The 12,620-nt window shown below is 56.7% G+C and overlaps 2 protein-coding genes across 7 annotated transcripts in view; both read right to left on the bottom strand.

Moving 5' to 3' along the window:
* Positions 1-2,902: 2,902 nt before the first annotated feature.
* On the bottom strand, positions 2,903-8,646 carry REEP2 (receptor accessory protein 2). 4 transcript variants are annotated; one of them, XM_072841207.1, is made up of 8 exons: positions 8,504-8,646; positions 6,799-6,871; positions 6,436-6,512; positions 5,171-5,291; positions 4,884-4,997; positions 4,380-4,527; positions 4,146-4,276; positions 2,903-4,061 (listed from the first exon to the last, which is right to left on the bottom strand). In XM_072841207.1, the coding sequence occupies exons 1-8, from the start codon at positions 8,533-8,535 to the stop codon at positions 3,993-3,995; spliced, it is 765 nt and encodes a 254-aa protein (XP_072697308.1). In that variant the 5' UTR covers positions 8,536-8,646; the 3' UTR covers positions 2,903-3,992. The 4 variants fall into 4 exon arrangements, with proteins under 4 accessions (XP_072697308.1, XP_072697309.1, XP_072697307.1 ...); XM_072841208.1 differs by lacking the exon at positions 8,504-8,646 and adding an exon at positions 7,431-7,450; XM_072841206.1 differs by lacking the exon at positions 8,504-8,646 and adding an exon at positions 7,125-7,363 and having other exon boundaries at positions 4,146-4,273.
* A 1,797-nt stretch (positions 8,647-10,443) lies between these two features.
* Positions 10,444-12,620, bottom strand: part of KDM3B (lysine demethylase 3B) — a 76,561-nt gene continuing 74,384 nt past the window's right edge. For all 3 annotated transcript variants that reach the window (XR_012037914.1, XM_072841187.1, XM_072841186.1), the window contains exon 24: positions 10,444-11,873. Coding sequence is in view for 2 of the 3 variants with exons in the window: in XM_072841187.1 (XP_072697288.1) it covers positions 11,793-11,873 (81 nt within the window). In the remaining variant the exon portion in view is untranslated. The remainder of the gene's footprint in view (positions 11,874-12,620) is intronic.

Genomic DNA, 12,620 nt, shown 5'->3' with positions numbered 1-12,620 from the left:
TGCTTCCAAAATCATCTTGGCAACTCCTCTACTTCCTCTTGTAGAGGGAGGACCTGCCCTTTGGGGCTGACCGTCCCCTGGGGAGTGTGCAGGGGGTGGGCACACAGGCTGGGCTTAGGAAATCATAGGTGTTCCATGCACCTGCAAGGCTGTTCTCTTCAGGAGCCTCCAACCCCAGGGAGCGGGGCGTGAGGCACTCTGCTCGCCAGACCCCAGGTGGGCTGTGGGAAGTGGTGCTCCCCTCAGGGGGGGAAGCCATAGTGAGAGTGAGCCGCGCCACCTGGTGGGCCTTTCCTTCCTTGCAGGCCCCCCCACCCCCACCCCCGTGTTCATCCCTGCCTCCTGCCTTAGTGTGGGACACGTTCTTGGGCAGAACTCAAAGGCTTCCATACTTGAGGGGCCCTCCCTCGCCAGGCAGGCCTGACTCAGCGTAGAGAGGGGAAAGTGGAGAGATTTGGGAGGGAAACGACCACGAACTGGCTGAGATTTCAGGCAGTGGGAAGCCAGCAGTGCCTTTGGCCTGCATCTCCTGGTTGCAGTTTTTCCCCATTGTCATGGATGCACTGACGCTGCCAGGCCCAGAGTCCCCAGCCCCTGGCTCCCCATCAGCCCTCCTTCCTCCAGGCCGAGCAGGACTGGGCTCAGCTCTGCTGATTGGAGAAGGGCTAGCACAGGCTGGAGCTGCCGGCTTTCCTCTGACGTCACAGCCTGGAAATCCCATTTTCAGCAGGTTCTCAGGGTGTGGGACACACGCAAGAAAGGGAGGGGGAGCCAGCTGAGGCAGCTCCAGCCCGGAGGACACTCTGTCCAGGGACCTGAGGCCTGGAGGGCCGTGTGGTGTCCCCAAGATGATCTGAGCATGGGACGCAGGGCCAGACCTCAGCTCCCACCCCCAATCCGACGTCCCCTATGCCCAATGGGGACCCCGGCCATAATCAAGCCACTTCCACATGGCTCTGGCCTCAGTTCTCACACTGCTTCCCCATGCCCTGGCCTAGGGGTCCTACTGAGGCAGAGGGCACAAGGCAGGTGGTCCCAAGGAATGAGACAGCAGGATGAGACAGCAGGATGTCACCTAGATCCAAATGCGTCCCACCAGCCCCTCCCAGGAGTCTTTGCCTGTATCTTTTGCCACCTTCCACCCTCCTCTCCTTTCCTGTACCACAGGTCCCAGGCCCTGAGCCGAGCTCTAGGAGACTGCCTGAATGTTTCCATGGCAACGGACCAAGGAGCCTGGAAAACTGAGCATGTTCCTGTTGACACAGAGAAACCCAGATGTGCCTGGGGAGCCTGGTGTGGGGGACTGGCAGTGACCTCCTTAGCCACCAGGCCCATGGATGTGTGTGGGTGTGTGGGCCCACGTGTGCATGTGTGTACTCTGCAGCAAGCCGGCTTTAGGTTAGGGAGGGCCGACCCTGGTTTCCCGGCCATATGGCAGCTGCTAGCATGAGACTGCGGCATCTTACTCTCTAGAGAGCTTTCTAGAACAAGGTAGTCTTTCCCCTGAATTTCACCCCGACACATCCTCTCCTTTGGGAGAGTGGAAGGGGCCAATTTACTCAGAGGCCAATGGTGAAGGGAATGACCTTCCTCCGAGGTCTGGAGGACTCGGGGAAGGTGACAAGGATGTTTCTCTCCTCACACCCACTGTGATGTGAGGCTTCCATGGCACAAGCGTGGTGGGAGAACCTACCCCTGTGATGCCGGGAAGGGAGAGGAACGTCTGCAATCGGGGCATTCCTCGGACCTCGGGGCCCAGAGCCTGGGCCGGGTCCCCGCTGCCCTGTGCCCGCTGGGGGGCTGCCTTCTCACCTCCCTCCATGGGGCAGTGCCTGCCCCCTCACTCCTGGCCATGCTCCCCCTTCCCTCGGCCCATGGCCTTGGCTCCCCCTTCAAGGACTCAGGCCCTTTCCTCTGCAGCCTCCCTCTTTCTTTCCTCCTACCCTGCCGGGCTGTCCTGGGCTTACATCTTCCCTCCTGGTGCCACAGCCTTTGGTCCCCTGTCCTCCTGTTGCCAGTTTACACATGCACCCCGAGGCTGCTCCCCGTCATCACCTCTTCCCTCAGTCCACCGTCTCCCTGCCAACAGTCTCTAGCCTTTCTGGGCATTGTAGCCATCCAACCCCCAGCCCTTGCCCAGAAGCCCCCAAATCCTGTCCTTTCTTCCCTGGAAGACCTCATGGGGGTCCTTGTCCTCAGAGCTTTCACTGGCACTTTGCCAGAAGAAGGTCCACTGGGGGAGGAGGCCTCGGGGCAGGATTCTGAGGGACAAGACAACCTTGAGGGTTGGGGCTTTTAGCCCTCAAGTCCTGGCCCCTCTACTCTCCTGTGTTTTTTTAAAAAATATTTATTTGTTTATTTACTTAGTTATTTAAGGTTTTATTTATTCATGAGAGACAGAGAGAGAGAGAGGGGCAGAGACACAGGCTGAGAGAGAAGCAGGCTCCGTGCAGGGAGCCCGATTTGGGACTTGATCCTGGGATTCCTGGGATCACACCCTGAGCCAAAGACAGGTGTTCAACTGCTGAGCCACCCAGGGGCCCCAAGATTTATTTGCGGGAGAGAGTGAGCGCACTTGAGTGCACACGAGCGGGGCAGGGGCAGAGGGAGAGAGAATCCTGAAGCAGGCTCCCCATGGAGCAGGGCCTGATCCCAGGACCTGAGCCCAATTCAAGAGTCACCCACCCAGTTGACCGACCGAGACACCCAGGGGCCCCCCCTCCCTGGCCATATGTTGAGCTTCCAAACCAGTTTCACAGACTGAAGCAGCGGAAGCCTACTTATCTTGGGGAGCAGGACTCCAGGGCTCCCAGTCTCTCTCTCTCTCCTACGGCTGGGCCCTGCTCTTCACCCGAGGTCCTGGTCCCCCACCAACTGAGAGGCAAGAACCAGGCAGAGAGGCTGCGGGAATCTCGTTTATTGGCTCATCCAGTGCCAGAGGTCCAGTGGGCACCCCCTTTCCAGAGTTGAAGCCCTTTGGCTCCCACATTTGTCCTTCGCACATGCCTCCTCTCCTGGCCCTTACTGAACCACTGCAGAAGCTGGGAAGAGCGTGGGGCAAAGGCTGGGCTCCTGAGCATCCGTTCACACAGGGCCCCGTTTGCTTGGCACAGGAGGACTCTGGGGCAAAGGAAATTGGGCCCCAGGTCGGGAGGAAAGGGGCTGGCTCAGCAGAGGCTTCTCCAGCTGCCGGGGGCTGGGGCGGGTGGGGGTGGGAGGAGGCAACAGGGCCTCAGGGCAGAGGAGGGCAGAGGCCCCCAGAATCCCATGCAGGGCTGGGCTGGGCTCCTGAGGATCCAACAGGAGGAGGGAGGCCTGAAAGCCATGAGGGGGCCAGCTGGGGCTTAGGGTGAGGGGTAGTCAGTGCAGAAGGGAAAGTCCTTTACCCCACACCCCCAGCCCTAGACCCAGAAATGCACACGCACACGCACACGTACACGCACAGCCCCAGAACCTGCTTCCGTCTAGTGGGCACGGATAGCACGCAGCCCTACAGTCCTACCCACGGCCCCAGCTGAAGCTCCCACCTGGCCTCCACTCACAGCTGTGGCCAGGAGCCCTTGGCCAGGTTCTCAGAAGCCTCCCCACCCCGTCCTGCTGTCCCAGCTGCCTTCAGGCCCACCACAGGCCATTTGGGGCTGGGACTGCCCCACCCCCACCCCAGGGAGAGCGGTGGGGCATGTTAGGGCCGCAGTAAGGGGGTGGCCATGGTCCTCAGCAAGGCACTGGGTGGGTGGGGCAGGCCTGAAGCAGGGAGGAGAGCGACATGGGCTCGGAGGACCCCACCTGCGCAGGTGGCTCAGTCCTCGGCAGCTCCTCCAGCCTCTACCCTCCACCCCCACAGTGGACCCCCTCTTCGACTCCAAGTCTTTCCAGAGGCGCGGTCACTGGGCAGGCACCGGAAACAGCCATCTGAGGGGCGCCGGGACCTGAGACACGTGGGCTCCTGGCACAGTGTGGAGCAGGGGCTCTGTGGCCTGCGGCTCAGGACCTCAGGCCAAGTCACCCCCGCCAGGTGTCTTCTTCTTGGGCCGAGTCTTCAGTGTCTTGGAAGCCAGGGGCTGTGGGACAGAGGGAGAAGTCAGAGGGCCCAGCCCAGGGCCACATCGCCTCCCACGTCCTCAAGCCCTGGCCTGGGCTCTTACCTCAGCTTTGGGCACTTTTTTGACAGGTTTGACCCGCTTAGGGGCCTTGTCCCCCATATCATCCTCGGAGGCCTCTGTGCGGGGGTCAGCCTGGCTGCTGCTCGACCGCAAACTCAGGGCAGGGTCATCTGCTTTGGGGGAGGAAAGGAGAGCACGGGTCTGGTGGCTGTCTACCCTGGCCCGTAGCCCTTGTGGCTGTCCCTCCCTGTGCCCGGCACTGGGCCCCGCCTGTACCCAGGTCCTCGATGGTGTCCAGGAGGCCGCTGGGGTGGGGTCGCAGTCGGCTGTTGGGGCCCTGCAGGGGCAGCGCATCCTCGTCCCGGATCAGGGTCAGGTCCTGCATGCTGAAGCTTCGGAGCTTCTCTGACAGCACCCCTTGGCCCTGGGGTCACCACCACGCACCGGGAGAACCAGGGGCAGGGCGGGTGGAGACAGTGTCACCATGGAGCTCCATGCTTTCCTTGCACTGTCCTCACTCAGTCCCATGGCAGCAGTGACAGGCTGGGGCTGTCCCTTCCCCTTGGGACACATGAGGAAACTGGCCCGGGGCACGGAAGTCACTTAGCTGGAGGGGCGCCGGGCCTGGAACCCTGAGCTGCACAAGCCCCGGCGCATCACAGCACCACAGATGGCGGGGGGGGGGGGGGGGGGGGAGGGGAGGGCAGGGGGGGTAGAGGGGCTTGGCCAGGGGCCTGGGTGAGCAGGGCGGGGGCCCAGAGGCTGGTGTGCCCACCTCACCTTGGCAGCGGCAGTGACTGCAGCATTGGCAGCCAGGTTTAGGCCCCTCTTGCCCACCCTCATCATGGTCTCGTAGCTCTTGTCTCGGGCCTGTGTGATGTACTCGTCGATCTCCTGGGGGCCAGGGTGGTGGTCGTGGAGAAGGAGTAGGGGGTGAGGGGAAGGCCTGGCTGGCCAGGCCCTTCCCTGCCCCCACCCCCACCTGGACAAAGGCCCAGGTCCTGCCTCCGGATTCTAGGTGCCCCAGGGAGAGCTGCCCTGGCCTGTGGCGGGAAATGGGGGCACACCTTCTCCTTGTTGGACAGCGTGGGATGCACGAACTTGCGGTAGAGCACACTGGAGCCCTTGGTGTAAGGGGACAGCAGCCATATCACGAAGGCAATCTTGAGCTCGAAGTAGAAGGGGAACCTGTTGGTGGGACAGAAGCGAGCGGCGGAGCCTGGGATAGGGACTTGGGCGGTGCGCTGGTGCCCGCGGGCCCTCGGCTACAGCCCCTCATCCCTTCTGTACTGCGGTCCCCACAAGGTTCAGGCACCCAGGCGTTTCTAACCCCCAGGGGAAGGGGGGCTCAGCTGAGAGAGCGAGACGTGCCCCTGGCAGGAACCTCAGCACTCTGGGCCCCCTGCCCCCTGACAGAGGGCCCCACTCTTCTGTCCTAGGGTGGGCACCCCGCCCCCCACCCCAAGCTTCCAGGCCTTTCCCACCCAGCTTGCCCAGCTTCCCATGAGGAAGACTGAGGCTTCTCCAGCTGTGCTCTGGACCCCATCCTGTCCCAACAGTCAGGACACGCCTCTTGCTCTTAAGGATTGTTGTCCATTCCCGGCTCCTTCTCCTCAGGCCACAGACTCCTTTGTGCCTCCTACATCCTCACAAAGTTTTGCCTTCATGTCAAGAAGCATCTATGCTCACTGTCCTTGATTTCTAACCCAATATTCTTTTCTAACCTGAAGAAATTAGAACTTCAACTTGTGCTAAAATTATTTTTCTCAAAGGCCACAGGCCCTTACAGTCTACGAATGCAATCATCCTTTGTCTTCTACCTTCCATAAAACTCTCTTTGTCTTACAATGTTCTGTGCTTTGTTAGTCCTCTCTTCCAAGAGGCATTTGCTCACTCGATAAACATTTTTTGAGCTCCTGCTATGAATATACATACAGTTATTGAAGGCATTCTCTGTCCTGTGAGTGCTCCCAATGTAGCCTAGTGGTGCTCTGAAATACCAGCATCGGGTGTTGTTAAGACTGAATCCTACTTTACAAACAGGGAAACTGAGCCCCAAAAAGCTATAACCTGCCCCAGGCCACACAGTACGGCTGGCAGAAACAGGTTTCCTGATTTCTGTGGCGGTACTTCGGCTGCCACCAGAAAGAAAGGCGGGGCTATGTCTCTTAGTCTACTGATCAAGCCGGGCCTGTGGAGGGGAGGGGAACATTTGGGACCCCAGGGAACTGCAGGGGTACTCCACCCCAGGTCTCCATCTTCTGTTTGGCAGATGGGGTAGAGAGTTTAAACCCTGGGCCCAGAGGTGTGGGGCAGGGATGCTGGATCTCACCAGGAAAGCACAATATCCGTGAGCGTCTCAGCCGTGGTGAAGAAGGCAAAGACGATCCAGTACATCATCCACTTTACCTACAGGTACAGAGGGCGGCGTGAGCTGGGGCCTCAAGGGAACACTCAGGGCCCCCAAGACTGCTTGCCAACCATGCTGGAGGTGGGAGGGACACTCAGGGCTTCCACTGTGCCTGTGGATCACAGCAGGGCCAGGGGAAAGGGACACAGAGGAGCCTCTTGGAGGCAGGATCTGATGAGTGCTTAAGCACAGCTACAGTTAGGTACTACTGTCTGTGCTGTGACCCTCCGTCTGCCCCTACCTCCACCACGTAGGAGGGTGGGGGATGAAGTGTCACAAACTTACATATTCCTTCACGTTTTTTGTCTTCACGGCCTTGTAGGAAGAGTAGGCTGGGTACAAGGTGCCAAAGATGAGCCTAGGGAGGCAGGCAGGGTTACTGGTCCCCTCGGCCAAGAGCAGTGGCCTCTCCCTCCCAGCTCTCCATCAGTCAGTCCCTGGGTAGGTAAGGGGAGAAGGACAGAACTCCAGAGTGCCACATCAGCTGGATCGATGACCTCAGGTCAGTGATCATGGTCACAGTGGTGCAGCCTTAGGTGATACACAAGCATGTGGGCCCCCAGCTGGTTAGGGTGCTGCCTCTTCCCCTCCACTGTTCAGGTTGTCTCTACCCCTTAGGTGAAGAAAGACCCAGAGCCCACAGCATCCAATGTGGTCTCTTTAGCCACGATCGTTGATTGTACATAAACCTATCATGGGGGGAAGGGGGGGTCTGGTCATTGCCACCAATGTCTTTCTTCTCCAGATGCTGTGCTCATTGTCACCCATCTGCCCTGAACCTCTACTTCCTATCTCAGAGCCAGGCTGGGCAGGGCCGGGTCCATCTGGAACATGACGCCTCCTATCGGGGCAATCTATGTGGCGGCCAGAGGCACCTCTGTAGCCCTGTGGCCCTGGGGGGCACAAAGGTTGATCACCCCATGTAAGAGCCTCGGGACCCAGCTCAGCGGAGGCCCTGGCTGGAGTACAAGCTGGTAGCGAACTCCTCAGCGGCCATACATAGGACACAGGTGTGGGAAGAGGAATGAGGTCCCAGGAAGCTCATCCAGGTAAGAGAGAAGCTGCCACTCAGAAGGCCACAGGATGTAGGAGGGATTCCCTCTGGGCTGGGCTGGGGAGGACCGAGGGAGACCTTGCTGGGTCCAGAGGAGCCAGAGCAAGCACATGAGGGCACTGGATGGGAGGAAGGCAGGGGTGGGGGGAATCCTGGGGTGCCAGTCCCCTACGGGGGGCGGGGGGGGGCGCTGAGGCCATCGCAAAGGCCTTGCCAGGCCCAGCCCTAGGACAATGTGCAGGTGTTTGCCTGTTCTCCCGGACTGGCCTCGTAGGGACAGGACACGGCCCAACTGACCTGTGGAGGTGGGGGGTGGGGTGGGGGACTCCTGGGGGCAGGGTGTGGGACGTGGGGGCTTCCCTGCCGGGGCCTGGGGGCGGCTGGCAGCGCATTGAAGGCTACCAACTGCCCCCCGTGGCTCCCGCAGATCCTGGCTGGGCCCGCATGTCCTCTCCCGGGTACCTCCCACACTTTGTCCTCAGCATCCCTGCTTCCCGGCACCCAGATGTAACACTCCCCACCCCCCACCCCCGCCCTGGGCCCCGGGGCACGTGCCCTCCTCTCCCTGCTCTCCGGCTCCCGGCTCCCGACCCAGGGAAGAGGGCGGAGGCCAAGGCCGCAGCTCCGGCCCTGCCCCGCTCCCCGCCATCAGCCGCTCCCTGCAGGGGGCCAGACCCGCTAGGTGGGGGAGGGCACCGCCACCCCCTCATCAACAGGCCACGCCGGCGCCGGGATGCAGGGGGGCGAGGGCACACGAAGAGGAGAAAAATAAACGGGGTGGGAAGCCAGGCGTGCGACGGCCCCGCCAACATCCCCCGCCGGTCCCCCGTCGCCGGGCCCAGGTGCGGACGACGCGCCTGTAGGTGACTCCGCGGGACGAGCCGCCGCGGCTCGTCCAGGCCCCCGCCCCCGCCCCCACCCCGCCGCCGCACTCACACCACCAGCCGAGAGATGATCCAGGACACCATGGCGGGGCCGGCGGGGCGCGGGGCGCGGGGCGCGGGGCCCGGGCCGAGGATGCAGGTGGCGGCGGCGGCGGGAGCCGCAGGAGCAGCAGCAGCCGCAGCAGCAGCCGCCGCGGGGGCCGCGGAGCGGGGAGCCGCGGCGGTTAAAGGGGAGGTCTCTGCCGCAGCGGGGCCGTGGGCGGCGGCGGCTCTTAAAGGGGAGGCCGGCGCGCCCCGCACCTGCCGCCACCGGGCATGCGCCTCTGACCCTCGGCGCCCGCCCGCCTCGCGCCGCCCGCTCCTCTGGCGTGGGTTCCAAGCTCCGGCTGGGGTCCTCGCAGGCCTCCAGGCTCCGTCCCGACCTACCAGCCCCCAGCCCCAGGCCCTCCTCCCGCCTTGCCCACACTAGGCTGAAAGGCTTAAAGATTCCCCGAGGAATACTAGCTAGGGCTTCCTGAGTGCTTAGGGAGTTCCCGGCCCTTCACCCGCATCATTTCACTGAATCTTTAGGGCCCTTCCTATAGGAGGTTATAATTATCCTCATTTTAAAGATAAGGAAATGGGAAGCTTAGGAAGTTCAATAATTTGCCAAGGTCACAAAACCACCAAGTCATGCTGCTAAGATATAACCAACCCATGAGGTCTACTTTAATCAGGCCACTTCTCCCAACTGCTGACTAGTTGTCCTCCCCCATCACAGGCCCTGTAAAGACGCCCACCCAAGAACTCCTGAAGTCAAAAGTATAGCTCCACCTGTCCACCTTACCCTTCCAGCCATCCCCAATTACCCCAGTTGGAGGAGGACCCCCGCCTCCTTTGATGTTCTTTTTTACTTTGTCATTGCTTAGCCTTGCAGGGGGAAGGAGCCCATGCTCTCCAGGTGACTACCCCAGATGGACCCTCTTTTAACAGAAGAGTTGGGGCGTCTGATGTTGGAGATGGATTCAGGGGCTCCAGTTCCACCCCCATCAGCAAACGCTGGCAGCAGTGTATGCCCTAATTCTGAAGACATTTATATCCAGAATGTAGGCTAGCCCGCCTCCTGATTTTCACCAAAGCAACAAAGCTCCAACCTCTGCAACCCCCTTTCTCCCCATTGCTTTCCTTTCCTGTCCCATTTCAAAGGTTCTGCATTCTTTAAGTGGAGGTGTAAGTCTTCTGGTGATCACAGCCTCGACCCGTGCCCACCCAGGCTGAAAGGACACGGTTAGAGCTCTGTATTTCGGTTATGGTACTATTCAAACTTAGTATCCTTGAACCACACAATGGTCTATTTCCACCCTGATAATTGTATTTCCAGGCTCAAACACTTTGGAAGATGTTTTCCAACAGGGTCTGGAGAAGCAGCCTCTGATGACCTCTCTTGCTATTCTTTACAATTTCCTCTTCAAAAGGCCTTTTCTAATTGGAATGTAGTTTATCCTCACTTCTCAAGTCACTGTAATTGCTGCTTGACTTAAAAAAAAAAAATTGCCATTTGGGTCTTTTTCCACCAACTCAGAGGTGGACACAGGACCACATGTTTCATATGTGGGCAGCCAGGCCCCCTGTTTTGAGGAATCTCATTACTGATTGCCCAAAACCTTGCTCATGCCATGCCCCATCTCGCTCACTCCTGACTGCCTCCGGAAGGTCAAGACCTCACCTTTCCCATTCCATTCACACAGCATAAACTATGGAAAACCCATCTTTTCTCCCACCTTCTAACTCAAGTGACCTTTCCCCTTCACCACCCACCTCCTCCTTCCCCCCGCAAACCCACAAGCCACAATGACCTGGCACTTCCCTCTCTCAAACAGGCACAAATTCAGGAAGCAAAGGGTAATCGGAAGCAGCAATGTAATAAAGATCTGAAAACAAACCATCCTCTACCTGTACTCCACCTGCCTTTACAGAATGGCTGGCTCATAAAGAATTCAGTCCACTCCAAACTGATTTGTTAGATTTTTAATAAGAACATGGAAATCCCAATCAGCCCTTCAACAAAATTAAAATACAGAAAGTGAAATTAAAAGTATTCTACAGTAAATGACTTTTATTAAAAAAAAAAAAAGTAACTGTGAACATATAAACAAGCCTGCAGGGCACTACAGTACAGCTGGAAAGAAGATAGATACATTTTCCAATGTATCTATGGGCCAATGAATTCCATCATTTTCAAATAAATTCTTAATAAAACTCCACAGAGTTGGAAAGTTTTGCTGAAAATATTTCTGGACAAAAAAAACCCAAAAAACCAAAAAGCCTCATGTAGGAAATCAAACTTTTCTTCGCATTTGGAAGTGTTAAGAGGAGTTCCAAGGGAACGCTGGTAATAGGTGAAAATGGTTCTTGTGTCACCAGTGTGTGTATTCTTAAAACACAGCACAGCTCAGACATGACAAAGTTCTTTCTCAGTTGGCTGTTCCCTCAAGATAGGACTGAGATGGGAGGGGAAGAAACTAAAAGAATCCTAAAAAGCCAATTTTTAAAAATTCTGCTTTGGCTGATTTTGTGCTATAATGGGTAGTTGAGTTCTAAAAATCATATTTCTTCAAAGATTTTTATCGAAAGGAAGACTAAATGTAATGTGCCTTTCCTCATAATCCAGGAAAACAACTGTGGTATTTCAAAAATTCTAAAAATATCTACTTTCATGAAATAGTAACTATTTCACTACAAACCTATTTTTCACTAAATACACACATTTCCTAATCCTGGAGCCTCCTGGGAAAAGCAGTGGATTCTCCCTGGGTCCTGCAAGACTCCAGTGTTCACGGGAGAGATTGTGGGGAATGGCTTCACCCCATCTCCTGGGATAGGCTGTGTCAGAGGTCACGTGCAGACACTGTCAGGCTTCCACCGGGCATGTTTAAGCAGTTAGCCCCTACTTGTACCAGTTGTGTGATTCCCCCTACCTCCAAACACATTCCCACTTCACTAGGCACAAGAGAAAAAAGAAAAGAAAGGTGTGCCCACATTCCCGGTTTCCGTGGATCTCAAGTCACGAGAATGTGCAGGAAAGCCCAGCAATGTTCAGGCAATTCAGAGTCCCAAAAGACCACAGGATGGGGATATGGCACCCTCGGCTTGGAGTCTGAAACTGTGTGTGTGAACAGTGCGACTTTCCTGTGTCAACCTTCAGTGTTGAGGCAGCGTAGAAAGAGTGGCTGGAGAGTTTGTAATACTGACCACACTGGCTCCAAGTGAAGGGCCTCTGCTCCAGCAGAGTAGCCCGCCGTTCCCTGTATGTGTTGTGAGTGAAAGACCTGCTTCACAGGGAGTCTGGAGTTTCTCCATGCCTAAGACCTTGCCAGTTTGGATTCGTGAGCCTTGAGGGTGCCAACAGCATCTTTCACTGCGTGATAAATGATGTTCTTCACCTGGAGAGAGCAATCACCAGTCAGTTCAGGTCAGCCCTATATTATACTCTCAAACAAAAATGTGTGTTTTATACAGCCTATAAAGCCTACTAGTCAGTGAGGAAGCCCCTCAGCCAGGACTGCATACTTCCCAAATCAATCCCAAAGACAATTTACAAATCACAGAGAATATAAGGTCTGTATTTTAAAAAGAATGATGAAATCATTTGAAAGGCTCATAATCACTTTCATCTATGTGCTTAGTTTAAGTGTTGGGCACTACTGCTGAGCTTTTTTTTTTAAATAAAGATTTTACTTATTTATTTGACACAGAGGAGGAAGAAACAGAGAGAGGGCAAGAGATAGAGATAGAGATAGAGATAGAGATAGAGAGACTAAGTGCACAAGGAGGAGCAGCAGGCAAAAGGAGAGGCAGGTTCCCCACCGAGCAGAGAGCCTGACTCGGGGCTCAATCCCAGGACCCTGGAATTATGACCTGAGCTGAAGGCAGATGCCTCACCAACTGAGCCACCTAAGTGCCCCTACTGCTAAGTTTATTACATGGACTTTCATTTCATCCTTACCATATGACCTTATGAGGTCCATTCTATTATTATCCCTATTTTTACAGACGAGAAACTAAAGAAACCGAGGCCTGGTGGTTAAGAACCTGTCCTAAGGTCCTAGAGCTAATAGGAATGCACTAAAACAACAGTGGGCAGGTTGGATTATTGGATATTTTTTCCCTTTGTGCTTGTATGTATTTTC

This window comes from Canis lupus, chromosome 10 (genome assembly GCF_048164855.1).
Source record: "Canis lupus baileyi chromosome 10, mCanLup2.hap1, whole genome shotgun sequence".
NCBI classification, from domain to species: Eukaryota; Metazoa; Chordata; class Mammalia; order Carnivora; family Canidae; genus Canis; species Canis lupus.
This window is presented reverse-complemented; position numbering and strand designations above follow the sequence as displayed.

Excerpts from the sequence above, each read along its gene's own strand:
- REEP2 (XM_072841205.1), bottom strand. The coding sequence starts at position 7,198 with ATGTACAATCAACGATCGTGGCTAAAGAGACCACATTGGATGCTGTGG. Across the intron at positions 4,998-5,170 it reads CGCTGTCCAACAAGGAGAAG|GAGATCGACGAGTACATCAC; the intron begins GTGTGCCCCCAT and ends CCTGGCCCCCAG. Across the intron at positions 4,062-4,145 it reads AAAAAGTGCCCAAAGCTGAG|CCCCTGGCTTCCAAGACACT; the intron begins GTAAGAGCCCAG and ends TCTGTCCCACAG.